The sequence below is a fragment of the Numenius arquata genome, chromosome 1 (assembly GCF_964106895.1).
Source record: "Numenius arquata chromosome 1, bNumArq3.hap1.1, whole genome shotgun sequence".
NCBI lineage: Eukaryota > Metazoa > Chordata > Aves > Charadriiformes > Scolopacidae > Numenius > Numenius arquata.
The window spans coordinates 109,426,441-109,453,989 of record NC_133576.1 but is presented as its reverse complement, the minus strand read 5'-3'; the positions used below and the strand labels follow the sequence as shown (position 1 = coordinate 109,453,989).

At 39.5% G+C, this 27,549-nt stretch overlaps 1 protein-coding gene across 3 annotated transcripts in view; it reads left to right on the top strand.

Annotated features, from left to right (window-relative positions):
- ZC3H13 (zinc finger CCCH-type containing 13) overlaps positions 1–18,127 on the top strand; it is a 44,419-nt gene extending 26,292 nt beyond the window's left edge. For 2 of the 3 annotated variants that reach the window (XM_074146974.1, XM_074146985.1), the window contains 8 exons: positions 2,847–3,390; positions 4,477–4,580; positions 4,985–6,004; positions 7,076–7,576; positions 10,753–10,899; positions 11,784–11,984; positions 15,644–15,807; positions 16,431–18,127. In XM_074146974.1, coding sequence (XP_074003075.1) covers positions 2,847–3,390; positions 4,477–4,580; positions 4,985–6,004; positions 7,076–7,576; positions 10,753–10,899; positions 11,784–11,984; positions 15,644–15,807; positions 16,431–16,601 — 2,852 coding nt within the window. In that variant the 3' untranslated portion in view covers positions 16,602–18,127. Of the gene's footprint in view, positions 1–2,846; positions 3,391–4,476; positions 4,581–4,984; positions 6,005–7,075; positions 7,577–10,752; positions 10,906–11,783; positions 11,985–15,643; positions 15,808–16,430 lie in introns of all 3 variants that reach the window. The other variant, XM_074146964.1, reaches the window with a different exon arrangement.
- The last annotated feature ends 9,422 nt before the right edge of the window (positions 18,128–27,549 follow it).

Here is a 27,549-nt window from a genome sequence, read left to right as displayed (position 1 = left end):
CTACTTCAATGAAAAAGTGTTTTACATTCTCTTAACCTCCTCCTCCACTTCATGTACATGCGCATGTAAACTCCAAGTCATGGCTGCATTTCATCACTGGTTCTGTTTGTCTGTGTAGAAGCATAGTGCTTTTGCACTGTGAATTATTTGAGTGTGTTTTGGGGAAGGCCTGACTACTAGGCTGTCTGACTGACTACTTACTACTAAAGTAAGTGACAGTTTAAATTCATGATTAATTAAAAAAAAATTTTGGGGGGGAACTTAATATTGATGAATGCTTTGTTGTGGTCAATAATAATTGGCAAGTAAGTGTTGGTACAGATACCAGTGGTTATAGAAGGAGCATGCAGGACTGTTCTTTCAGACATAGTATGCAAAATGTCACACTTCTGCACCTGAAAGTACTATGTTGTCTCTAAGGAACTTGGTACCAACTTTCACTTTGGAAAATATTTGTACTGGTCACCAATTAAGACCACAGGAGTCATCAGGCAAACGAAAATAGCATGGAAATGAAATGAAGAACTCCGAAGAATAAATATAAAATTACAGTGGTGTTTTTTTTTCCTTGAGTTTGGATTTGGAAGTCACATACGTGTTCTAGTTGTTGTTTAACTTTAGTTTTTCAAAGAGATGGTTTGTATTTTACTTTGTGAGGAGCTTTTTGGTCTATTGAAATGCACCTGTCATTGCCTGTTCTTGTGGCAGGTTCTGCTTTAGATTCTGTCTCATCTTCAAGACAGGATTTCAGCAAACCTAATCTCCAGGCTTCCTTTTTCTTGTCAGCTGAAAAATCCTTCAGTCTGAGTGTGTCCTGGAGGTTGGTTTTTGCAGTCTAGCTTTCGTCTCTTCCACCTACTCACTCCCAATAAGTCCTAGATATGTTATAATGTAATTTGTGATTTTCCTATCATACAGAGTTCTTAATTTATTAAGAAAAACATTAAAGAAAAAAACAAACAAACAAAAAAACCAAAAAACCCCACCAAAACGGAGCGGGGCAACCCTTAGAAGTAAATAAGGGTCATCACAAAAAAAGAAATTTCTAGAAGAGGAAAGTTGCTTTGAATGGGTTGTTTGGTGGGGAAAAATTTAAAGAGCTTGAATGGAGATAAAATTTGTTATTTTCTTCCTTAAAAATTTAGATCGCTTTCTGTAATAGTAAATCCTCCTCAGAGTTACAATTCAAGACATAGTTTCCATAATTAGACCACAGTAAAATTTGTCACTCAGAGAAAGTGGAGATAGATTTTGGTTGGTGCTTAGTTCTATGATATGTAAGAAATCTTTGAGTATGATTTTAAAATGTAAGCTTGCAAATTTGGGCTGTCTTTGTTCAACTAAGGCAAATACGTAGGTGTTCCAAACAATCACTGGAACAGCACTTCAAATGATGAAATCACATAAGAAGGGCTGACTATCTACGTTTAATTGTCTAATACACTTCCAGTATCTTGATTCGTGTAAGAGTTTCATGTAGATGTTTTGTCATCAAAACTGACATAACAAACAGGAGTTACAGAACTTATGTATAAAATCTAATACTTAGTATGTACAATAAAACATATTGTAATGTTATAGGCACCCTTAAAAGAATATGAAACCTGTTCATGGAACCAATGACATGAACTGATGATTTGACTTTTTAGAAGAAGTGTTACATCTGTGGCAGAAATGTCACTCAAGTTTGCTTTTAATTTTACCTGGTAACAGGGGAGCATTAAGTCATTGTTAATTCAGTTGGAGATGAAAATTGATTAAACTGATGGAAATGCATGTTTTATTGATTTAGTCCTGTTCAACCTCTGCCTGCTCACCCCTGGTGGATGTTGTCTCAATTTACAGTGAAAGGCATTCTCAGCCCCAGAGCAATGGACTGAAAAATACTAACCTCTGTTTGTGCCATTTTTTGCACTTTTGTGTAGTACCCCTAATATATATTGTGGAAAAATAGCTTTATTGATTTTTTTTTTTTTTGATGAGTCAAATGCTACTAACATCAGCATAGAAGTTGTTATAAAGTGGTCATGATTTTTAGAAATATTTTTTAAAGTATCCAAAATCTAACTAACAAAATGCAGCTAAGTCTGTGGAGACTAAATACTGTTAGATAAATCCGGTTTCACTGTCCTTCTGGATTGGTCATTTTCTATATAAATTTAGTTTGCTTTATGACTTTAATCCACTGTCTGAACACTGAAAAACTCAGCTTCTAAGGCTCTGCTGCGAATACATATGGAAACCTCCAGCAGTTCTGCTTCCTGTATTGCATCCTTGCTTCTCCCTTTCTCATGGATTTGATTGTGTATTTTTGGGCAGGGATCTCTTCTTCTGTGAAGAGACAGGCTAGTGTTTCTTATTTTGCAGTACTTTTACTATATTCTAAATAACATGAGTTCTTTTAAAGCCCATGACTGTTAACAGTTTTAGGAAGTAAAATTTTCATGCGCAACTCTTACCATTTCATATGTATGTCATTCAGAGCTTTTCAAAACCTTAAACCAGATTTTGAATCATTGAGTAATGCAATAATAATAGATAGGCTGTGAGGTGTATAATTCTCTTTTGAAGCCATTTAGAAAAATCTGGTAGAAGATAAATATTTTTTTTTTTTAGTAGCTTTTGCCTAAAATAGGGAAAGCTCGCTCCCTAAATATTGAAGTCTTTCTAAATTAGTACTGTTTTTTGTCTTTTTCCCTTCCCAAAGAAAATTTCCAAGTTGCTTTTCATTCAATGCAAACCAATATCTAGATTGTCAAAACAAAAGCTCTTGGGTTTTTATCAATGTAGTGGAAGCAATGTATGTCCCTTTAGCACTTGGTAATCAAACCTGCCTCTCTTCACAGATCAGAGAGCAAGCTCACCGGTACGACATCAGGGACGAAGTGATGACCTCGAGCGGGATGAAAGAAGAGAAGACCGAAGGGTAGATAGGTCTGATGACAGGAGAGATGAAAGGGCCCGGGAGAGAGAGCGAGAAAGGGAGAGAGACCGAGAGAGGGAAAGAGAAAGAGACCGGGAAAGAGAAAGGGAGAAGGAAAGAGAGTTGGAACGAGATCGTGCTCGGGAACGGGAGAGGGAGAGAGAGCGAGACAAAGACAGGGACCGCGAGCGTGACCGAGACAGGGACCATGACAGGGAAAGGGAACGAGAAAGGGAGAGGGAGAAGGAACGAGAGCGAGAGCGGGAGGAACGAGAAAGGGAGCGAGAGCGCGAAAGAGATCGAGAGCGGGAACGAGAAAGGGAGAGAGGTCGGGACAGGGATAAAGAAAGAGATCGCCAGAGAGACTGGGATGACAAAGAAAAAGGAAGGGAAGACCGCAGGGATAAGAGAGAAGATATCCGAGAAGAAAGAAGTTCAAGAGATGTCCATGAGGAAAGAAAATCCAAGTAAGCGGATCTGAATGTTACTTCAGTCAAAAAAAAACCCAAAAAACAAAAAACCCCACAACCGAAAAAGGCATTCTTCTACTGTTGATTTCAGTAAGTTAGTAGGCCAGGGAGTGTCATAAGGAAGAACATACCCTGTTTATGCAGAGCCTGGTCTTGAGCTATGTCTCCCCTGTATCTGTGTGGCACATACAGGTGGCCCCAAAATCAGCACTATGGTAGTGAAGCTAATCTGATGCTTTGTTAGTGCAGAATTATGGAACTACTCAGGAACTAACAATTGAGTCAGACCATGTAATTTTCCCTTTTAAATATACTTGTGTGGGCTTGTCTTTAATAACACAGGGGTTCTTGGAAGCATAGTAGCGGACTGTGATTCCTTTTGAAGCCTGTCAAGTCAGATAGCAGCTAACTAGGTCAGGGTTCATGACTTTGTTCAATAAATTTCTGTGGCACGTAAGTTACCCTTTGCACTACTAAATTTTCAATACCAGAAGACTACTAGTGAAGGTGTGAACAATATTCCAAAATTTTGTGGTGCTTCCTTAAAGCATGTGGCATTGATTCTTTGTCGTCTTTTTCATTTAGTACAATAAAATTCACCTTGTGCCACTGGTAAGCAAACCAGTGTTGCCCTGAATGGCTGATTTGCTTGGAAGTAATTAATAGCTTTTGTATGAGAGAATTATGTATTCCTATAAATGCTCTATTACAGTCTCTCCTCCATCCCACTGGGGGAGATGTCATCAAGCATCTTGGTGGGGACCTAGCTGCCAGCTGGGGTCAACCCACTGCAAGGATCATTGCCACAGGAAAAAATTTATCTTAATAGTCTTTCATAACTTTTTGCTAAAAAGATAGTTATCTTAAGTGTTAGTGTTTTAGTTTAAGGTATCTTACAGTATGATCAGAAAACAGTTTTGGAATAACAACTTAGAAAACTACAAAATTTCCTAGTATCCTTAGATGCGTTGTCTTCTCTATGAAGTGCTTAGGCTTCAGAGATTGTATTGATGATAAACTCAATAATTGAATATTTTCATTAAAGAACCTGAAGGAATTTGACTGTACATGTTTGTTCTGCAGGAAGCGTCATAGAAATGAAAGCAGTCCAAGTCCTCGCCAGTCACCCAAACGTCGCCGTGAGCACTCTCCTGATAGTGATGCTTACAACAGTGGAGATGATAAAAGTGAGTAAGAGTTGGCTGTCTCTGCAGCAGGATCCAGCTTACCCTCTGCCTATGGAAAATAACTTGTAATCTTAAATAGAAAAAGCATGGGGCAAGCTTTTATAAATGTCCTCCTCCCCTTATTTTTATAAGCAACACCATTTTCCTTAATCTGTATGTTTTTCTTTTTGTCACTATATGTTACATCTGCCAGGTGACAGTGGCTTCAAGATCTGTTGTTTAAGATGCATGTTTATCATAATGGAAATAGTCTGTTGCTGCTGCAGCAGTAGAAAACCTTAAGAAATATAACTGAAATAATGGATTATTTGTTTTGATTGACACTTTTTGACATGCACAACATACCAAATGTCCACCTGTTCTTCCTAAACAATAGAAGTGCATCCTTTTTCCCATTTTTGTAGATGAGAAGCACAGACTTCTGAGCCAGGTTGTGCGGCCACAGGAATCCCGGTCACTGAGCCCCTCTCACGTTGCAGAAGAGCGACAGAGTCGCTGGAAAGAAGAAGAGCGAAAATCTGACAGGAAGGAAAGCTCCCGGCGTTACGAAGAACCAGAGTTTAAAGAGAGGGTTTCTTCAGCAGATAAGCAGAGAGAGCAACCTGATGCTTCAGAAAGCTCCAGGTCCAGGGTTCAGGAAAATCTTGGACACCGTCCATCTGAAGAAAGAGATGCTTCTGATAGAATGCATGATGACAGCAAGAGGAAGTCTAAGATACAGAAAAAGGCGACAAAGAAGAAGAAAGATGATGACAGTGGGGTGGAAAGATACGCTAATGAATCAACGACTGAGGAAAGCCAGGTCTTTTCACCCAAGAAAGGTCAAAAAAAGAAAAATGTAGAGAAAAAGAGGAAGAGGTCCAAGGGTGATTCTGAAGTTTCTGATGAAGAAATTGTTCCACATCATAAAAAGAAGAAAGGCCCGAGAACCCCCCCTGTAACAAAAGAAGAATTGGTTGAAGCACCACCTGAGAAAGCTGTGGCAGAAGTCCCCCAAAAAAGAGACGATACAACATTTAGTGACTGGTCAGATGAAGATGTTCCTGAACGTGGTGACATTGTTGTTCCAGAAAGAAGCACTGAGGACTCCCATAGAAAAAGTCACAGGACGAGGGGTGAAAAGGTGGAAGCCCCTCATGTTACTATAGACGATGGACCACACCGTAAACCTGTGGATCAGAAGCGCAGCAGCAGCCTTGGTAGCAATCGGAGCCATGCCTCAAGCAGGCTTAGATCCCCTTCCAATGAGTCAGCTCATCGCAGTGGAGATGACCAGACTGGACGGAAGAGGATCCTGCACAGTAGCTCTAGAGACAGGGATAGGGACAGGGAGAGAGAGAAGAAAAGCCTAGAAATCACTGGGGAACGGAAGTCCAGAATTGATCAGTTGAAACGAGGGGAACCCAGTCGCAGCACATCGTCAGGTAATAAGACGCGTTTTAGTGAGACTGACCTATCATTCTGTATAAAAATGCAAAGATACGAATCCCAAATCGTTATTGGGTGGCTGTATACTCTTGTCATTTGTAATTAATGTGAAGGGGAGGGGAGAGGTACTCTCTAGCATTTATAAAACTAGGGCGAATTGAGATTCCTGCAAACATTACCATATCTGAAAAGCTGATCCTCAGCGGGCGGGATTACCGTGTTGTTTACACCAAAACATTCAGTCAGATTCAGTTCATGCTGTCTGGGGAATATAGTAATTTGTAGGACAAAACAAAATTCATGGAAGGAGAAAATGCTTGTGCTAACAGAACATTGAGGTAGTTTTATCATCTAAATAATGTTCTTAAATTCATTATTAATTTTTTTTTTATATTTTTTCATATTTCGATACGGAAATCCTGAAGTCTATGTGAAATGGAAATGTCTTTTCTCTCTGGGAGAGAGATGCATTATCATCTCAGGAGCTATTTTCACTGAGGTCATGGTTCCTGTTAGGCATACTTTTAATGCATATGGAAATCATCTTTGTTGCAAATCAAAATAATAAAAATTTTCTTGTTTTGTTTGTGTAGTTCCTGGAAAAAAAAAAGGATAAAATATTTTAAAATTTACACAGCATCAATAGGAAAATATCTTCCTCCTAAAGCACTTTGGCTCTCTGTTCTCCTTGTGGTTACATGGCTGGAATTGTTTTTCTGAATTTATCATTTGCTAGCCAGGGCATTCCTAGCTTTTAGAAGACATGTTTTGAAAATTTTGAATTTTGAGATGATCCCCTGAACTTCTGGGTTAAAATGATACGCCTTCAGTTTGGCTTCTGTCATATTAGGAAGTAGCCACTAAAAATCTTTTTTGGGAGTGGGAGAAATGCCTTATGTTTTTAAGTAAGGTTAAATTTGTAGACAATCTGAAGGCATTATTAATTTGAAGATGGTGCTTTTGAGAAGTACATTTTCATACCTGAATCTTTAAAATGTTTTGGTCTAGTAAAATGGTATTACATTTACGTGCTGTAGTCACACTTATATTTAAAATATTTTGTTCAGATCGTCAAGATTCAAGAAGCCACAGTTCAAGAAGAAGTTCTCCTGAATCGGATCGTCAGGTCCATTCCAGATCTGGATCCTTTGATAGCCGGGAAAGGCTTCAGGAGCGAGATCGACATGAACACGATCGAGAACGAGAGAGAGAGAGGAGACAGAGAGAGTGGGACCGAGATGTTGACAAAGACTGGCCGAGGAGCAGGGAACGAGAGAGACTCAGAGAACGAGAGAGGGAGAGGGAGAAAAGACGGGAGCTGGACAGAGAGAGAGAGAGACAACTCCCTGATACTGCTGAGAGAGAGAGAGACAGAACTCTTGATATCCCCTCTCAAAAAGAATCAACAAAACACAGTGAAACGAAACTGGACAGAGATCACGAAAAGGAGTTTGATGGTGTTTGTCGGGATTCAGCGACTTCAGAGAAGGAAAGAACAGACAAAGATTCAGGACCTTCACAAGGTTTTGAAGATGGAAATGAGGCCGAAAAAGTAGAGAGTTTAGAAGGTGAGATATTCTGGGAAAGAACCTGGACTGACAAATATTCTAGTCTTTCCCTTTTAGCATAGTGCTGAACTGAGCTATGTTAGGATAATTTTCTACTGAAAGGCTTATTGGCTCCAGCTTCTCTGCTGTGGAAGCAGACACAATAAGAGAGAAATCTGTTGTGCATCTTCTTTAGTGTTAATTGTGTTAATGTTATTTGTTAATTTCTAAAGAAATCTTGAGGTAAAGAAACATATATGATTTGAGGTATAATTTCGCCAAGGTGTAACACTTATGAATAGGCAGTTTGCTAAAGAATAACACCAACATTTGATTGCTTTGTTATATCACGTAAGTTCTATTTCTTAGTTTGAAAGTGACAAGTAATGAGTGAAAAAAAAAAAAGTGTTTACTTGGAACTGTTCTTTGGGTTTTTGTCTGCAGAGCCCAGTTATCATAGAAAGGATTGTCTGATTAGTAGGTGAGGCATATATATGGCTTGGCACAAAAGTCCAAAAATGGCTTTTTCTGAGGTAATCTGATTAAATGCAGCTTCAGTTTGCTGGCCTTTATGGTACCAGAGAAAATGTATTTAGGATTAATAATAAATAAAGTAAGGAAGGGGTGAACACTGACAAACCCTTAAGTGTTTGTCCCATAGATTAGACAGCTTGAGCTTTGCACGGATAGGGAGTTTGCAAAGTACTTTTTAACCTGTATCAACAAAGTAAAAGAAGCAAGAGTAAATCCAGAGTAACTGGTGTATGTTACGGTTATGTTCAGTAAGTTGGCATTTTTTGGTGATTGCAGGAGTTGTCTTCTCTAAAATCTGTTGAGAGGAAAAAAGGCATTGTAGGATTTTGAATTTTTGGATGCTTAGGATGGTAAGGCCTGAAGCCTGTAGTCTTCAGACAGAGAAACTAATTAATTAAGCTTTTGTAGTTTCACACAGGATAACAGAACATTGTCTCATATTTGCATGCTTAGTAAGAATTATCAGTAGATGTTCATTGTTAATTTGAGCAGTTAAATCAAATGTTGTCTGGAGAGGATGATGAGGAATATTTATTCCTTACTACATCTCCTACCTGATTGCTTACCAAGTGGTCATTAAGGCTGACTGGTACAAATGAGAAAATTCCATTTACAGAGGCTACTTGTGGAGTGGAAGCACTTGTCAAAGATAGTGTTTGTAGTGAGCATGGGGAAGTCTGCTCTGTCTTGCTGTAATGGACAGAAGAAGGAATGGTGCAATAAATGTGAGAGTGCAGTGTGATAACTTCAGCAAAGAGTTGGTGAAAGGCTATTCCTAGGTACCTTATCTGTTTCCAAGAGTGCACCTATAACTAAACAGGCTGTGGATGTTAAATGTGTTCTTAAGTCTAGCCTTTTAAAAGACTTCTTGTAAGTGTTTTAATGTGTATTCTTTTGTGTATTTTTCAAAGGCTGTTTTCTAAATTCTCTGAAAACTATCATCTGTAGAAAGTTATGGTATATTTAGGATTATTTTTTTAGAAAAAGAAATGTCTTCTTTCAAATGCATTCCATTTTATTAAAGCATACTATATATATGGCATGTTTATGATTTTCTAAGGTTTAGTGTACTTTATTATCTTTCATTACTTTATTACCCCTGTTTACATTGCTCCTTTTTAGCTGACTAATGTGTCGTGTTTTTAATGGAGAATTAATATGAAAGTACATTTCTGCAAAAAAAAAAAAGGCAGTAAAGGTAGTGAGAGGATTAGAATCTAGACATTACCAAACTTTGATTTGAAATTCAAAATCAAGAAAGTATAATCTTTTTTTTAATCATGTATTGAGAACTATGGATTATTATTTTTAATTGCTTCATACGGTAATTTTTTTTAATGGTTCATTTGCGTTGTCCAAGCACATATTTAAATATTTAAATTCGTAAGGCATAAAATGAAATCTAGTATAGATCCCCTTATTTTCCTTTTAAAAAGGAAAAACTTTTTTGAAAACTAAATACAGTTTCCAAATCTGATGATGTTAAGGAGGTATCTGGTATTTACTTGGACAAATTACTGTAGTACGCTTTCTAATGAAATGTGTGAGGATATAAATGCTAATTTACTGTAATGTCTTGAACCTTAATGTGCTTGCTCTAGGAGTGGGCCTAAATAATGCTGAAGTTGCTATAAGCTTCCTCCAAAGCACTGCCAGGTGGTCTGAGTAGTTAATTTATGCTCTGCTAACATGTCTCTTATTTGCTTTTTCCATGACAATTTTTAGGTTAGTTGAGGTGATTTACTGTTTTTCTTCCCCCTCTGTAGCTTTTACAAAGGCAAGTGAAAAAAAATAAACTGGGAACACCTTAAAACAGAGACGGTTTCCCTTCTGGTTAAGACAGCTGGAAGATATTTGATATAGTCAGCCACAGGGGAGAACCCCTGTAAATTCTGTCTAGTTTATATGGTACAACTCATTGCAAGTGCTGTGGCGGGTGGAGAGCCCTAAGAAAGCCTGAGTTTTGACCAGTAGGTTTTCCGAGTGCTTGAATAAGATCTTTCAGTCTTGAAGGTGAGATAATACCTTCAGATGTTCTTTTCACGAACTGCAAAATGCAGTGTTTACAAGTTTTAAGGAATGTGTTTACTCATAGAGCACAGGTATTTGTATATGCATATGTAGGTGGATGGATAGGTGTGTAACAACAACTAAAGAAGTTTGGCAAGGCTTTCTAAAAGCTCTTCTTGTGACTTCCACAAAGAGTGTGAAAGTCTGTGAATTATTGGTTCATTCAGAGTATCTTGGACCTTCTTGGTTTTTGGGGGGTTTCTTTCTGCTTTCTCTTTTAGAGCCTTTGGACTGAATCCTGAGCTTGGATTCATGTGCAAAAACATCTTTATGACTTTGTGGTGCCAACTTAGATTTGTATTAGTAACTACATACCAGATATCAGATATGTTTCTTCTGAACATGGCCTTCAATGTGCAGTCTGACTAATACTGCACCAAAAAAAATGACCAAGATACATAAAATTCAAACTGCGTCATTGTTTATGGGCAAAAAAAAGGCCACTGTTTCCATGAGTTAATACCTGTTGAATATACTTGTCCCTAAAAACTAACAGTTTAGTTTCTGAACCTTTCTGTTTTCAGGCTGCTTAAAGCATGTTTAGGAAACAGAAGTGATTGCTTTAAAGCTACAGTATGTATCTGTCTCTGTAGGAGAAGATGAAGCAAAGATTGATGATGTACAGTCACTGGGGTCTGGTGCTGGAGAATACGAGCCAATCAGCGATGATGAACTGGATGAAATTCTGGCAGGTGATGCGGAAAAGCGGGAGGATCAACAGGAGGATGAGAAGATGCCTGGTAAAAGTATAGCAAAACTTCTTTATGATTATTTGATTCTAAAGGTTAGATCAGTTTGCATATAGTGCTATTGTTATGCGAACAGTATTTCTGAATTAGGAGCATGTAGTTTGTTTGCTCTTAAGTATTTCTCATTTATTCTGTAATGGGTAAGCCTGAGAAGTATAGAGGTAAGTAAAGAGTACTGGGAGCTGTATCATGAAGTCATATTTATCTTGTTTTATATAGCTAGAAGGGTAATCTTTTTTAGAAACATGTTTTCATTTATCCCATTTGGTTTTGATCATTATTTGGAACTGATATTTTTATGAGCAGGCTTCATCCATGCTCAAATGCTTCCCAAATGCACTGGAAAGCATGGAATCGTCTGCTTGTTGTAAGTTCTGTTGGGTCGTCAGGGCTGTATAAACAGTTGTATCGTTATTTGGTAAATCCTTTGGGGGCGGAGAGGGGGAGAGTCAAAAAACATTCAGCATCCAGAGTTGACATACTACCTTTTTAAGCATTTAAATTGGATCTGTCATAGCATTTTTAGTTGTACTGTGACTTTTGTGAATGCATAAGTGATGTGTCCAAATCTGGTGGCTAAGCAGGGTCTGAGCAGCCTTTCACAAAGGGGTTGCCATAAAAATGAAGCAGAATATTAGGTGTGGGTTTTGGGTTTTCTTAATCCAAGAGGCTTTCTATTCATGTGCTACTTTTTTTCCACCAATCTAAGTGAGTTTTGACGTTCTTACCTGAAGTGTCCAAGGTTCTGGCTTTGAGAACTGCTCATCTAATATATACTGCTTATAGGAGACAGGGGTGTACACAGTATGTGTGATTAATTAACTGTGGTAAGAGATGATGATGCGATAACTCATTCTCTGTCAATGTTTTTGCAGATCCCGTGGATGTTATAGATGTGGATTGGTCCAGTCTTATGCCAAAGCAGCCAAAAGAACCACGGGAGCCTGGGGCTGCGCTCTTAAAATTCACACCAGGTGCCGTTATGTTGAGAGTTGGCATTTCCAAGCGATTGGCGGGACCAGAACTCTTCACCAAAATAAAAGAGACTTGCCAGAGAGTGTTAGAAAAACCTAAAGGTAATTGTTTCTGCAGGTATTAAACTGTCTTTTGTACTTTATGAAAACCCTCATGAAATGTGCATTAGTTAATTATTTTAGATTTCAAGACCATAGAAAGTGTATAATGAGTATTTTGTGAAAATTTCAGGAATGTAATACAGTTGCATGTCAGTCAAATTAGTGTTTTAATTCCAGCAGTGGTGAGGAGGTCTTGAATAATAGCCTAAACAAAATTTTTCATCCTAGTGGAATATTCTGTTTGTGAGACCATTCATACTTTCCTGGCCTAAAGTGTGTGAGCTGGTTTTTGGCAAGCTAAATATTTTCTGCAGTGAATTAGTAATAATATTGTGAGAAAGAAATAAGATTTCTTAATTTCTTTGAAGGCCCTCTGCATGTCCTCTTACTTCCCTTCTGAGGATCCTTTCCAGAATGCATAGATTGCTTTCGGGTCAGAATGAAGGAGCTAAGTGAAATTAGTATATTATGTCTCTGCTAGAAGTGGGAAATTAAATAATACACAGGTCTGGGATTTGGATGGAGTATGTGCTGTAAGACAGGCATAATAGATGGGATGGGCATGAAATATACTGGTGCTGTTTACTGCGATTCTGTAGTGTAAGCAGGGATTTTGCATGAGAGAGAATACTGATTTTTCTCTTTGGCATCCCAGAAACCAGTTGAGCTGCTTGCAACAACTTGCATAGTAGAATTGTTTTTTTAGGACTATAAAAGACTTTTAGGGCTATAAGATCTGTATGGAAAATATTCCAGGATCTGTGTGAGAAAATTATCACTTAAAAACAATAGTATCTGTGGAGCCCATGTTTTTAGGGAATACCAGATTTTTCTGATTTTTTTTTTCTATTCTGTAAATTCTAGTTCTTTATTTAAAATAATAATTTTTAATTATGCAGTTATCTTGTTAATCTCCATGAACGTCACTGCTTGCTTGAGCCATTTAAATTGTATAGCTATTAATTGTGGGCTGTTGCTACTGCTTCTACTTCTTTTTTTGAAGTCAAATTAAATGGAAACATTTTTAATGCATCGTATGCAGTATAATTTGAGCTGTGTACTTGGTAGTAATAACTACTGTAAACGTTCCACTGCAATATTTGCAGCTCTTTCTATGCAGTATTAGCTTTCTTCTAGTTTAAAAAAAAAAAAAAAAAAATCATCTCAATTCTCATGCTTAAGAATTCACATAAATGATGTAGTTGATACAATATTGAGTCTGCCTGAGTTTGCGAACTGCCTGATATAATAAAGGTATGAACTGTGTGTCTCTCCCTGTAAGCTTTAATTTTGCTGTATACTTCAGCGCTTCTTACCAGGGATTCCTTGCATCAGGAACTGCAGAGCAGAATCACCTCAGCAGCCCTTGCACACTCCTCTGAAATAAACAGAAAGTCCATAGTGATAAAAGGAGACTCTCCAGCGCTATCTTAAGTGTACTCAGATTAAGCAGAACTTTGCTCTGGAGAGGTTGGGGGATTGAAGGTCCTTCATTGATTTCTCTTTGGTGTGTGCAGTCTCTCATGCATCATAGTTGCTACATGTGGAACTGCCAGTAGGTTCAAGTATGTGCATTTCCTCTGTAATCTGCCAGGTGAAGGTTCCTTGTATAGCGATTGCACAGCCACACCATATGTAGTCTAAACTAAGGCAGAGATGTGGTGCCGTGAAAAGTGCAGGCATTTGAGCTAGATATTCAGTTTGTGTTACAGTGGAAATTTAGTGTTTTCTATTTGGACTTCTTAATGGTGGTATAATTTGTTTCCCTGTTTTATTCCTGAGTTTTGTATTCCCTTCTTTGTTCTCATTGTGGATGAAAAGCTTCTGGTAATAGATACTGAAATGCAGAAAAAAAAGGGAAATGATTTCAGGGATTTTTTTTTTTCTTAAATTAATTTTCTTTGGAAACAAATCTGTAGCATGTGATGGGATTGAGATTTGTAGTTGGCTTACCCTCTATTACATGCAGTGATTTGCTCTAAGGATATGGACTTGCTAGTCGCAGATGTTCTCAGCATCTGGCACCTAGGCAGACTACAAGCTGTCAGTGTTACCTTTGAAGTGGCCTTTTTGTGTCTTCTCACTTATTTTTGTGTTTATTGAACATAGACCCGCCTGGATGCAGTCCTGAGTAATGTGCTCTAGGCAATCCTGCTTTGGCAGGGGAGTTGGACTAGATGATCTCTAGAATGTCCCTTCCAACTCCAACAATTCCGTGATTCCGTGATTGAGGTTGTCTTGACGACTTCAGTGCAGTTCTCTTTAACCTGCCCTTGATTTCACGTAACTTTTTTGTTTCCTTTCACCTTGTTTAAAAACTAGTCTTACCCAGCTTCAAATTCTCCGAATGGTTTAAAAATGCCTCTTTGTTCTCTTCTGTGTGCATTCTGCCAAACTGCTACAGCAGGCTTTCCTTTTAGCTGCTAATTTTTCCCCAGGTGTGCTGATGTCTCTAGTTAGGTGTTACAGTCTCTGCTAAACACCAAATGTTTTACTATATAGAGGTGGCTGGATTGGACCTTACTTTTCTTTTTCCTTTTATATCATTATCTTCCTATTTGTTGTAAAAGGGTTATAAATCAATGAGCTGTGGTCCAACCATGTGCACTCTTTTTGTCTTCATCTGCATTTCATAGGAACAGACTTAAAATCATAGAATCATAGAATTGTCTAGGTTGGAAGGGACCTTTAAGATCATCTAGTCCAACCATCAACCTAATTCTGATTAAAAAAAACCCCATCACTAAACCATGTCACTAAGCACTACATCAACCCATCTTTTAAATACCTCCAGGGATGGTGCTTCAGCCGCTTCCCTGGGCAGCCCATTCCAATGCTTAATAACCCTTTCAATGTAAAAATTTTTCCTAATATCCAATCTGAACCTCCCCTGGCGCAACTTGAGGCCACTTCCTCTTGTCCGGTTACCTGTGACTTGGGAGAAGAGACCAACCCCCACCTCTCTACAACCTCCTTGTCACAGAACAAGACTCACCTCAGAATCCATCTTTTGTTAAAGTGGTTAAAGTGTTCTAGCTGCACTCTCTTTCTTCCGATAAATGTATTAAAGGACTAGTCCGGCCACTTTGAGTACTGTTATGAAATGCTTTAGATAGCTGGTAGGAAGGGGTAGTTCATTAGCATCTGTTGACTTGTTCTCCAGGTTCATCCACATTGGATAAAAGAATTAGTCTACATAGCGCTGTTTCACTTTCATATAGCCAGACAAACCCTGTATTGGCATGAGCACAGTTATGTGATGTCTTGCAGAGAAGTGAAACTTATACCACTTGCTGATTAAAGCTAGTAGTAAGCACCTTCCATCACCCATGTCTGACCATAAATGATACCCCCTCTGTGTCCCGGAACTGTCACTTGATTTTTAGGCCTCTCAGTGATTGCTGCCTCAATATTGCTTTCCAGTGCTGAAGCTACATACAAGGATACGTGTCCTTCCCTTTGAATGATGAAGGACTTACTTGTTTTATTTTTGTTTTGTTTTGGTTGTTTTTTTTCATATAAACTACAATATCCTTTTTTCCAAACCTTGATATTGTTTAGAAGGCAGAAATACAAATTGGAAAACTTTAAGGAATTTCATATTGCTGTTCAAAAATACCATGTGTATGTTGATGTCTGCATATACCAATTCATTCCAGATGCAGAAAACCTTTTTGAGCATGAACTGGGGGCGCTGAACATGGCTGCACTCCTACGAAAAGAAGAGAGAGCCGGTCTTCTCAGCAACCTGGGTCCTTGCTGTAAAGCGCTGTGCTTTCGAAGGGATTCTGCAATTCGTAAGCAGCTAATGAAGAATGAAAAGGCAAGTATTTCATTTACAGTGTTTGGTCAAAATGGGGGAACAGATTCTACTATGCAAAGCATTTCTTTAAGGAGATAATGTTTGTGTTTGTTGCTCTGGAGTAGACCTGGTCCTTTAAATAATGGAGAACAGACTTTAAATTAAGAGGGTTGCAGGTTGTTTATTTTCTACTTAGGATGAGAGATTAATTTAAGATTGATACTAGAAGTAGGTGCTGTTTCTTGTTTGGGGGTTTAAATTCTGGAGGTACACTTTCTGCATTTAGAGAATACGTGATAAAAATAATTGGTTAAAATACAATTTCAAAGACAATTGTTGAATAATTCTCCTGCTTAAGATTCCATGTACTTTTGTAAGAGTTACAAGATTCTATTCTTCCAAGTTAAAAGTACCTAGATAATTTTCTTTTCAAAATGAAAAGAAAAAATACTTTTGCCATTTCTTGCACTGCAGCAGGTTTTATGATCTCGCATGCTAATAGAAAAATCAGTAATTCTCAGTCTTTTCTAGTGAATATGTATGATTAAATCCCTAATTATTGAGAGTACTTAGGTTAATTTCTCGGCTTGCATGTTAAAAGCCACTGTTTTCACTTTTTTTAATTTATTTTTTAATATCATCAGGGTGCAACAAAACAAACGTACACAAATTCTGCAGCAATGGACAGTGACTTGTTACGGTTGAGTCTACGGTTATTCAAACGAAAGACTGTGTGCCAAGTTCCGGGGCAGGAAAAGACTGAGGATACTAAAATTCCACAACCAGCTATCCAGCAAGAAGTGTGCGTGTCTTGAGCGAATGACCGCGGTGGCACTTTCTGGTTCATTTCCCACTACCAATGTTGGTACTGATGTTTAGAACTGGTTGGTTTGAAAAGAGCTGTAGAAGATGGAAGAAAATACTCCCGTTTGTATACAGAGGAGAATTATTTGGTTTGGTTGTGAATAAAAGGGGTAAAAAGTAAAGTCTTTTGTTTGAAGTTCTCTGCAAGTTTTATAGTATTGAATCTTACACTGTAACATAAACCTGTTTTATGGTGCATCAGATGTAATAATGTGAAGATGTTTGGTTTTAGCAGTTTATAATACCATCTGATATTAAACTTTAGAAAAAAAAATCTGTGTATCTTTTTCCTCATTATGAATGGGTTTTTTCCATCGCCACCCTGGTCCCTCAGTACGTGTCTGGAATTTTTTTAATAGCTTGTTTCCTGGGAGTCTGTCTACCTTCACTTTCCCAATCCCTTTCTTATCACAGCAGCCTCTGGTGTGGATCTGGATTTGGACATCATTTTCCATCTTTAGCATAGGTTTTCTCTCATAATTTCTGGACACAAAAATCTAGTCTCGTCACTTAAGGCTCCCCTTCTTTTTGATGGTGAAAAGTAAAAATAATTTCCAGGAAGTGATTTATGACCAGTTTTAGGTGCCTATATTTATGAGACTAACAGTATTTTGGAAGTGCCGGCTACTTACAGAGGAGAACTAGTGTATATATTTTACATTCTGTTAAGCATCAGGGCAGATCAATCCCATGCAGCAACCTGAGGGTGTTTCGCACCTGCTGAGTTTCAGGAGTTTTTGGATGTTAAGAGCAAAGGCACTGAGCAATGATGTTTCATTGGGTGTTATGGATTTCAGGGGCCCGATTAGAAACTTGTCAAGCCTGGTAAGAATTGTTTTCAGTGTGAGAAGTTAATAGCTTGTGTAGGATCTTTGGATTATACCAGTCGGGTATGTTTAGGTTGTCTGTGGAGGCCTCCATGTGAAACTGAGACTTGTAAAACTCCAGACTAAGCCTCTACTTTCCCGGGGTTTAAACCCAAACTGTTGCTTTGAATTCTGCTCATAGAGAGTGGGAAAGAAATCCATAGTTTAACCTCCATACTGGACTGCTGCAAAGCCAACTTGTTTTTGTTATTCTCATTCAGCTTGAAAATGAGTTATGAGCCATTAAATCTTTTGACAGTTGGTTTATATTAGTTTCTTATCCTTTTTCTCCGCTTGAAACTGGCACTTTGAGGTGGGATGTTGACTGTGCAGTTTGACAACAAGCCTGTCTCACAGCCCTTGTCATTACTGACAGTTGTATTGGCTTCAAGCAAAGGCCTAAATCTGAATAACGATTCAATTCAAGTACAAAGCTTTCTTACTATAATGCTTTCCTATAATATCTAGTATGTAAGCATTCAGTAAAATGTTCTTATACTACACTTAAAGAGTTGTTAAAGAAAATGTGAGAGTTTTATTTATATTTTTGTAAGTGCCCACACACTAGTGTATATGTTCTTGTATCAAATATAAATAACATGAGAAAACTCTACCATTTGTTGGGTTCTTATTAAACTTACGTGATACAGGCAAAACTTTTATCTTCCTAAGTTTTTCACATGAACATTTTTAAGGGACTTGGTGAGTATTCTTTTTAGTGTTATTGGTGATTTCATATACACTTGTAAAAAAAAAAAATGGTATGTCTTTCAAACGCACTAGTACTTTAACCTGAGCAAGAGTTAACAAACCTGTTCTATTCAGCATTTAAATGCATTCTCACCTATTTTTATAGCTACAATAATACTGCCTTTAAGCTGAAAGTATTAGATCATTGCTTCCAATTATGTTAAAGCCTATTTTAATCTCTGTCTCTAAAAGACATAAAGATGTTTGATAGCTGGAAACAGCCTCGTCTGAGACTGCAGTACACAAAATAGATTCACTGTGTGGCATTTAATTACACTGTGCTTGCTTTAAACACTCTTCCTGTAAACCAGTCAAGGTGTATATATGCACTTAGTTCGCAGAAGAATATTTCACATTACGCTAGAAAATGCAGAATAAAATAGACTCGATGGGCTACTATGGGTGTGTCGTGGAGTGCTAGTGTCCCACTGAAGGTCAAAGCCGGTGCTGGCCTGTACCATCATTTGTTGGAATTATACAAAATGGTGATGAAATTGGTTTGATTTGATTTGCAGTGCTTATGAGTGCAGCAGGACATTGTGGTACTGGCAGAAAACATGCCTGTTTGTGAGGGAAACACTAGAGATTTTCCAGGCAATTCCTCTCTCGCCTGGCAGCAGTTGCTGCACAGGTAGAGCTCGGCAAGTGTGAAGTTGCTGCGTATGAGTATTTTTGTTCTCAATCACTTTAACATAAAATAATGTTTAGTTTGCAGGTATTGTCTTTGATAGGGAATCACAGAATGGTTTAGGTTGGAAGGGACCTTAAAGATCGAGTTCCAACCCCCCTGCCATGGGCAGGGACACCTCCACTAGAGCAGGTTGCTCAAAGCCCCATCAGCCTGGCCTTGAACACTTCCAGGGATGGGGCATCCACAACTTCTCTGGGCAACCTGTGCCTCACTACCCTCACAGTAACGGATTTCTTCCTAATATCCAATCTAAATCTACCTTCTTTCAGTTCAAAACTGTTACCCCTCATCATATCGCTACAGTCCCTCGATAGAGTCCCTCCCCATTTCTCCTAGCTGTCTTCAGGTATTTTTACAATAACTTTAGGAAAAGGAGATTTGCCCACATACCCATTTCAAAAAAGGGTGTGAAACTTCTCTGAATCGGAGAACTTGCTTTAGGACCTTCCCTCCTCTTCCCTGCGTTGGTCATCGTCTTTTCTGATGTGGTCTGTGAGCCCCTCTTAACCTATCTCTTTCTTTCTCCCCTCTTTTCTCCTAGCTTGATTTTGTGTGGAAAAAGAGAGTACGTAGATTAGATTGAAGAATTTTAGTCCAGTTCTCATCTTGCAAGGCTCCAGCGGTGGTATGCGGGAGCCTGTAATATTTCAGGCAGCAGCGTGAGGACAGAGCTGAGCATGTGCCTTGGATGCCCTTGTGTGCTCCAGCTGCAAGTCTGGAAATGTGGAGAAACGTCCCTCACTGCTCGGTTTCTCCTTTAAGCGGTCCCTGTACCAAAGCAGAGACGTCGGCCCCTTCTGCTGCGGAGCCCACGCTGTGCCTACTTGGATGATAAATTAGTTTTAAGCCTCCCTGAGGTGCAGTCTGGAGCGTGGAGCTGCGGGAGGACAAGCTGCCGTGCGTGCTGATGGGACGAGGCAGGCTTTCTCCCAGGTGAAACGCTGTGCCCAGCTCCTGCAGCCATAAGGGATTCGTGGGCAGAGCAGATTTTTTAGAGCCTCGAGACACGCATGGGGTTACGACCTGTATCCTGGGATACTGTCACCTTCATTATCTCAAATAGTACTTTGGGGCTATTACCGCTTCAGCTAGTGGAGCGAGATACCCATTTTGACGGTGGGCCATCTGCGCAGTTGTCCCGGTTTGAAGTAAAACTGAACCAATTTTCTGTTCTGTAACTTTACATCCTAGCTAGGCCTCCTCTAACTCTCTGAAATTAATGGCGTATTGTGGAGAAAACTGCTCGTTCTCAGAATGATAAGCCCAATGTTTGTGCTCCATGCCAAGGAACGGTATGCAGAGAGGCCCTTGCTTATACTTATTGCCATAACAACCAAGGTCAGCCAATTTCATTATTTGCCCCCTTAGAGGGTCGGAAATGGAAAAACGTAGAGGGGTCACATCGGTGGGGAGGAGTGGACAGGACAGGTGACCCAAACCTGACCAACTGGGGTATTCCATCCCATCTGCCCCATGCTCAGTATAAAAGCTGAAGGATCAAGGGGTCAACTCTCTCTCTTCGATGGCTGATGTCCAAAGAGGACTCTGTCTGTTCATCTGCCTTTGATCCTGATCCGTGTGCTCTTGACTCCAGAGATGGAACCCATCCATCACTGAGTCCAGACTGGGACTTCCCCAGTGCCTGCCGGTGACGTGACTGTCATCCTGGGAGCTTGATACGGTTTTGTATACATTGTATCTATTTCATTATTTTCTTCATTTTTATTTTAATATTAATTCTTCATTAAAGTAGTTTAGTTCATTCTAAACTTCTAAATCTCCTTATCTCTTCCTCTCCTCTCTTTCGCGGGGGCGGGGAAGGGCCATCTGTCAGTCTGGTTTTGGTAAATTCGGCCAAAACCACAACAACGGTGTACTCAAAAGACAGAGTTTAGACAATTTTACTAAATTCAGGCTATTGTTTGGATTGTCTTGATGCGGTTGCTCTCTCCCTTTCCCCCTGTAGGGATGCCCTGCAGCAGAGAGCGGGCTGGCTGGAGCCGTTCTGCCCGTACCAGGCAGGGCAGGGAATGTGCATTCAATTTGAGCGGTTGCTACCAGCTTAAAGAGTTCAGGAACCTCCTTTGTTGGTAATGGCCAAAATAATGGCCAAAGTCTGCTTTTCAAAGGGTCTTTGTACAAAGCACTTGTTTCTACTGCACGGGTCTCTGCCTTAATGCAAAGGGGAAGCCCAAGGAGGTGGATGGTAGCAAATGCTTGGTCTCCGTACCCACGTCGTATAGTAGGTAAGGTTTTGTGGGCAGTGTGAGCATCCAAGATTTTTTAGATGAAATCTCAGGAGACAGCTTGAGAATGGTAAATATGCTGTTAAAATAATAATAAAAAGCTGTAAACAAAGCCCTGAATTCCGAAGCAAAGCAATGTGACCAAATATCAAGATGCAAGGGATTTCTTACCACAAAAAAGACATTGAGGTGCTGGAGCGGGTCCAGAGAAGAGCAACGAAGCTGGTGAGGGGTCTGGAGCACAAGTCTTATGAGGAGAGGCTGAGGGAGCTGGGGTTGTTCAGCCTGGAGAAAAGGAGGCTGAGGGGGGACCTTATTGCTCTCTACAACTACCTGAAAGGAGGGTGTAGAGAGGTGGGGGTCGGTCTCTTCTCCCAGGTCACAGACGACAGGACAAGAGGAAATGGCCTCAAGTTGCGCCAGGGGAGGTTCAGGCTGGATATTAGGAAAAATTTTTACACTGAAGGGGTTATTAAGCGTTGGAATGGGCTGCCCAGGGAAGTGGTTGAGACACCATCCCTGGAGGTATTCAAAAGATGGGTTGACATGGTGCTGGGGGACATGGTTTAGTGATGGTTGTTTGTTTTTTGTTGTTTTTTTTTGTTTTTTGGTTTTGTTTTTTTTTTTGTCAGAGTTAGGTCGATGGTTGGACTAGATGAAGATCCCTTCCAACCTAGAAGATTCTATCATTCTTCAACCAAACTGGCCTCCTAAGACTTTGGAAATTTGTCCCATTATAATCAATAAAGGAGTCCAAGTGTGCAGGAAGAGAAGTGCTAAAATAGTATTCAAAAACCATACAGTTTTAAGTTTTTTTGGAAGCTGACAGTTGTTTTATAGTGAACAGCTCGTTTCATTTCCTCTGCCCTCTCAGTCAGGATCAATAGATGAACAAGGGAAGGTACGTGCGCTCAGAGGAAGCTTAATTTCTTGATACCAGCTTTCCCTGTCAGGGGAGCACCTACCCCAGGCTTGCGTTTTCCTTAGTAATGAAGTTGAGGTATTATCCTTAAAGGCTGAAGTGTCGGGAGACGTGCTAGAACAAACTGCTGAGTTACGAATCTGGGCTGCCAGATTCGAAGTGTGTGTTCACGTGTGAAAGGCTTGTTGTTGGTTGCAGACACATGGTTCCTAAAGTGGGATGATTGAAGTAACAGGTAGCGGATGGGGATTTAAAGAAAGTTTGCAGCTTTGGGTGCAATGGAAAATGCTCTTTTCCGTCTGATTCATAGAATCATAGAATGGTTTGGGGTGGAGGGGACCTTAAAGACCACCTAGTTCCAACCCCCCTGCCATGGAGTATGACTGCTGTCTCCTAAAAAAAGCTGGGAAAGTGAGAAATAGGGAGAAAAATTGAAGGTCAGCGAAATAACAGGTGAGCCTAAGCTGCCCATACGTATCTTAAAGATGAATACTGGAAACCCCCCAAGGACTTGAATAGGTGCTCGCAAGATTTACCTTCTCTCCCACTTGCAAAGGTGCTTTGTGTCAGCACAAAAACTGTGGTTGCCTCTATCTCAAACATTATTCCTGTGTCTGTCTCTTGCATGCTCACAGAAAATGTGTTAGCAAGAGGTTTCACAGGACTTTTGAAACGTCTCGCACAAGGTTACTAGAAAAAATTAAGCTGTAACAAGTGAAGGATAAAGAAACGACGTGAATTAAAAATTAGCTGGGAAGCAGAAGGTGAAACAGAGGATTAAATGATTGCGTCTCATCACAAGCAGCTCACAGTGGGTGACCTCCCTGTACATTTGTGATTTGGAAAGTTGACTGAGAAGGAGAAGATGGGAAAATTTGCAAATCACAGTTAGAACTGAAGAAAAACCCACAGAGATGCATTTGCTGCCATGTGGCCCATTCATTTAGCTCATTTCAAGTCCTTCTGTGAGTGAGCATCAGGATGTGCAGATTGACACATCACTGAAGGGGGAAATTTAATCGACTTCTACACCTTATAGGTTAGCAATATCAGTGCCAGAAGTTCACAGAAAACTTCCATCTGATGTAAAGAGACGTGCGCAAAGCCAAAAATAGAAGAATACACACAGAAAAGGTGATGTATCAAAGGTAGAAACTGCACTATGAGTAGGCTCCTACACAGGAAATCTTACTGCCAAACAGGTGAGAACTTGAGGAAGGCACGGAAGATCTCATCAAAGTCATTAAAATTTTTGTGACCGTGTCCTTAGAAAGGAAAGGAGTAATAGCAGTTACAATTAAAATATATGAAACAGTGGTCTAGAAAAAGGAGGACGGGAGATGCTTTTTTCCCGCTCCTTTTGACAGAGCTTGGCTGTAATTCAGTAAAATTAAAGAGATGCAGAATTGAATAATAAAACAGAAAATCTTGTTTTACTCGCAGTGCCTCCTTAGGCTTAGAGTTCAAGCTGTAGGACATTGCAGAAGCTAAAACTTAGCAAGATTTCCAAAACGACTGAGCATGCTGCGAGTATATACGGTTGTTCCTGGGAGGTAAACCAAGACTGCGTCTGTAACAGCTTATATTATATGAATTTATACACAATTGGGAAAACTGCTCACCTCTTGGAGACAGCAAGACCTGCTGAGAAGGCTACATCAACCTGTGTCTAACTCTGGTAGAAAGCAGGAGATGTCATTTGATGGCTCTTGAATTTTCCTTTGAGGTTTCTGGTTAGGAGCACTGTAACAGAGAGAGATAAACTGGCAGATAACATTCCTGACTGCGGCATTTTTCCTGCAGGATATGAATTTTTAGATTCCTTTTCGTTATGCAAAAGGCTTTCTTGACGGCATATCCAAAAGCAAGTTGCCCAAATAATAAATGCGCTGTTAAAATCACACTTAGCAGCAACTATTCTCCTCTCCACTTTCCCTAAGCAGTGGTACCCCTCTTTGCGAATCTCATCTCTGATGCATGAACTGTCAAAACACAAATGGGCAACTGTGACTTCTCTGCTGTCTGCTCCGGAATGATAGCATAATCTATTTGCTGTATTCATCCCTTTAATTTCCATTTTTATTGCTATAATCTACCCTACTTTTTTTTTTTTTTTTTCCCCTCTCTTGGTGCACAAATTATAAAGATGGCCTCGCCTATTCATCAGGAGACTCTAAAGCTCGTGCGGTGCGTGATGCACGATTCTATCTTGTTGTTTGATCTAGTTAACGCTGCATTCATAACTGTACATAAAAAATGGGGAGTGCTGTCTGACGACAGCTTAGCATAAATCACGGCATCCTCTGACCCAGGTGGAAGCACGGAATCTTAGCCGATCTGAAGCTTAAAAAAACCCCCACTGACAAACACCACTTTTAAAACGTTTCTAAACCTGTGAAAAACAGAGCTGTTCTGTTCGTTGTACGTGTTTGAATGGGTACATGAGCCATTTCCTGGAACGCAGGACCGATGGTATCACCATCTACATGGAAATGTCATCACAGGAGTGCTGCGTAACCACAAGGTTCGTTCATAAAGTAATGCTCAAATTAGGATCCCACTTCAGCGCTGTTTTAGGAAAAGCAATTTAATACTGCTCAAATACCATAGGAGCATAAAATGGCCTGATTTTGCACTAAATTGCTGCAGCCTATAATAAAATGTACCGGGTAGTTAATAAATAAGGCAACTGAATAGAGAATTTTTAGAGTCAGACTTTTTTTTTTTTTTTTCTGGCAACAGGCATCTATCAGTCCCAGCCTCAGCTCAGCCGTGCACATCTGGGTAGAAAGGAAAGATTGCGTTTATGTATGGGAGATTCAACTCTAATTTTCACCTGTATAAACCAATGTGAACTGTGAAGAGAATGACATGATTAAATTGATATACTACCAAAGTGATAAATCCAATATCTGGAAAGATGTTTTCCTTCTCTGCTTGCTTCTGAACCGTAGAAATTGGTTTTCAGCTCTTCACTCGAGAACAGTGGAGGAGGATTTATCGTGTTGTTTTTTTTTTTCTTTAGAAATATTCTGTGTTGCTCTAAAAGTACCTAATCACTGTTGTATTGATTTGTGTATCAAAAAAGGAATATTAGGCAAAGAGCAGGAGTTTCCTTGGCTTTTGGCCCTGATTGTTACTGAAATATATATATATGTTTTTGCTGCCCTATTGTTACTGAAATACATATATATATGTTTTTGCTACAGTTTCCAGGGAGTGATTTGTCTGGTCTGGCCGCAGGACAGAGCAGAGTGTGGGCGACCACCTGCCTTAGGCTTGAATCAACATCATGCAGAAGCATGTCGGGTGCCTCTGAGGTGGTCTCGGTGCCACGAAGGGGACTGTGGGCTCGGCGAGTTGCTCCCGGCCCATGGGCAGAGGTGTCCTAAATGTTTGTGGTTGCATCTTTAGGAGGATTTACACTGTTTTGAGGCAGGGCATAAAAGCACAAGGTCTACAGCTCCCAAAGAAATATTTTATCTGCAGACATTGTAACCTACTTTAATCTGATAAATGCTGACACTGTCCCATAAAGGGATGGAGGAGAAATCAATGTAACCCTAAACTAAATTGAATTGTTGGGTTTTTTTCCTTTCCCTTCTGCAAGACTCAAGTAACTTTGTGATTCATCACACACTACTGGTCAAGAGCTGAGAAAGTTTTTTTCCAGCCCTACAAAAATTAAATTTTACGCAGCTTTTGACTTGGATTAGTGGTGGGCAGGGCAATATATAGTTAGATCCTAATTATTTCTTAGCTGTTGCCCACAGCCTGCTCCATCCCTCCACTGCTGGTGTGTGTTGCTGCTTGTGGGCTGGCAGATCCATGTGGGCTTGCTGGAAGAGGAATCGTGGAAGGGTTATTAGATGGCAGTAGAAAACTGTTGTAAATTAAAAACATTCAAAAAGCCAACAAAAGTCTTAGGTTTATTTAAAAATACATTGTAATGAATATTGTAAAGACCATTGCAGAAATATAATTATCTTCAGCATGGCCTTCTTTCTAATTGAGTCTTAGACCCCCACTGGTTAAATGACTGGCTTTCTATCTGCATGGTAAAATCTGCTTTTTTTTGCAAATAACTTTTTATGAACCCTGCTCCTGTTACAAATCGTGAAGTACAATTTATACTAGCAATAAAACCTTTAACAATTGCTAAAACAGTTAGCCAGCTCACTAGAACATTCCCCATCCCAGATCTAGCCTTAGGAAGTTAACTAACAAACATGTTATTAACCACTGATGAGGAGCTGTTTGGAAGAGATTATTGCTTAATTAATCTTTGTACTGAGCTAATAAGAGTGTTAAATGGGCCTCTCTGTTGAATTGGGTTGTTAATACAGATTGCAAGTTCCCTCAGGGAGAAATCTGAGACCAATATGACATTAAAGTTAGCCATCCAACAAAGAAGATATTTTAGGCATTAAAAATAACAAAGCCAAACATCTTCATTAATAATGTCATAGGATTCAGTGGCTGTGTGTGTATGAGTGAGTGTATGAATTACTGTGATCTTTCCTCTTCTGGTAAGGAAGCTATACCAAAAATCTTATTTAGATTCAGCGGTTTTCATCACTGTTCTGTTGCGGCATAAATTAAACTTGTCACACTTATTTGTAGTAAGCAGGTTACGCTGATTGGGAAGGCAGAATCTGAGGCAAACTCTAATGTCATCTGCTTGTCCTAAAAAGACAAACAAGATCAAAAATCTCTTCATATTAATGAGTTGAATAAACCTTCTGCTTGATACAATTTGATGCAACAGTAAAAGGCAGTGACCAGATTGCCCTTGTGCTTCATAGCATTTTTAGTAGTGAGCACTCGGGTCTTAGCCACGAAGCAAGGTGCCCATATTTAATATTAAACCTTCATTTTGAAAGGCATTGTAATTCCCTGCACGAGAAGTTACCTACTGTCTTCGGCTCCCTTTTAACACACATGTTACATCTTTTGGGAAAAGAGACAGATTCCATAAAAAGGAAGGTTGGAAAGGAATAATTCACCCTTGAATGTCTGGTGTTAGTAATTCAGAAGGAACATTGGTCTGTCACTACAGTCGCTTCCACACTGGTCCTTGTCCCTCATGAGACCAAATTCCATCCTTACACCCAACTCAGAGGTGTTGACTCTGTGTATGCCTGCATCCCATGATTCAAATGTTATACTCAATGCGGATTACATTTATTTTGTATGAAATGATCTCAAAAAGACTAGGCAAAGCATTTATGACATGAAAGTAGCAATGTGACAAAAATGCACTCGTGCATACCCTTATTTTTGATGTTAGGGTTTTAACTTGTCTGAATTCTTGCTGGCTTCAGCTTAATATACTGCACACACACACACCCCCTCACCGAAAGCCTGGGCGTGCCTGGGGGAGGTGAAGTCCTTGTTTGCCTGACTCCTCCGTGACTAGCCTTT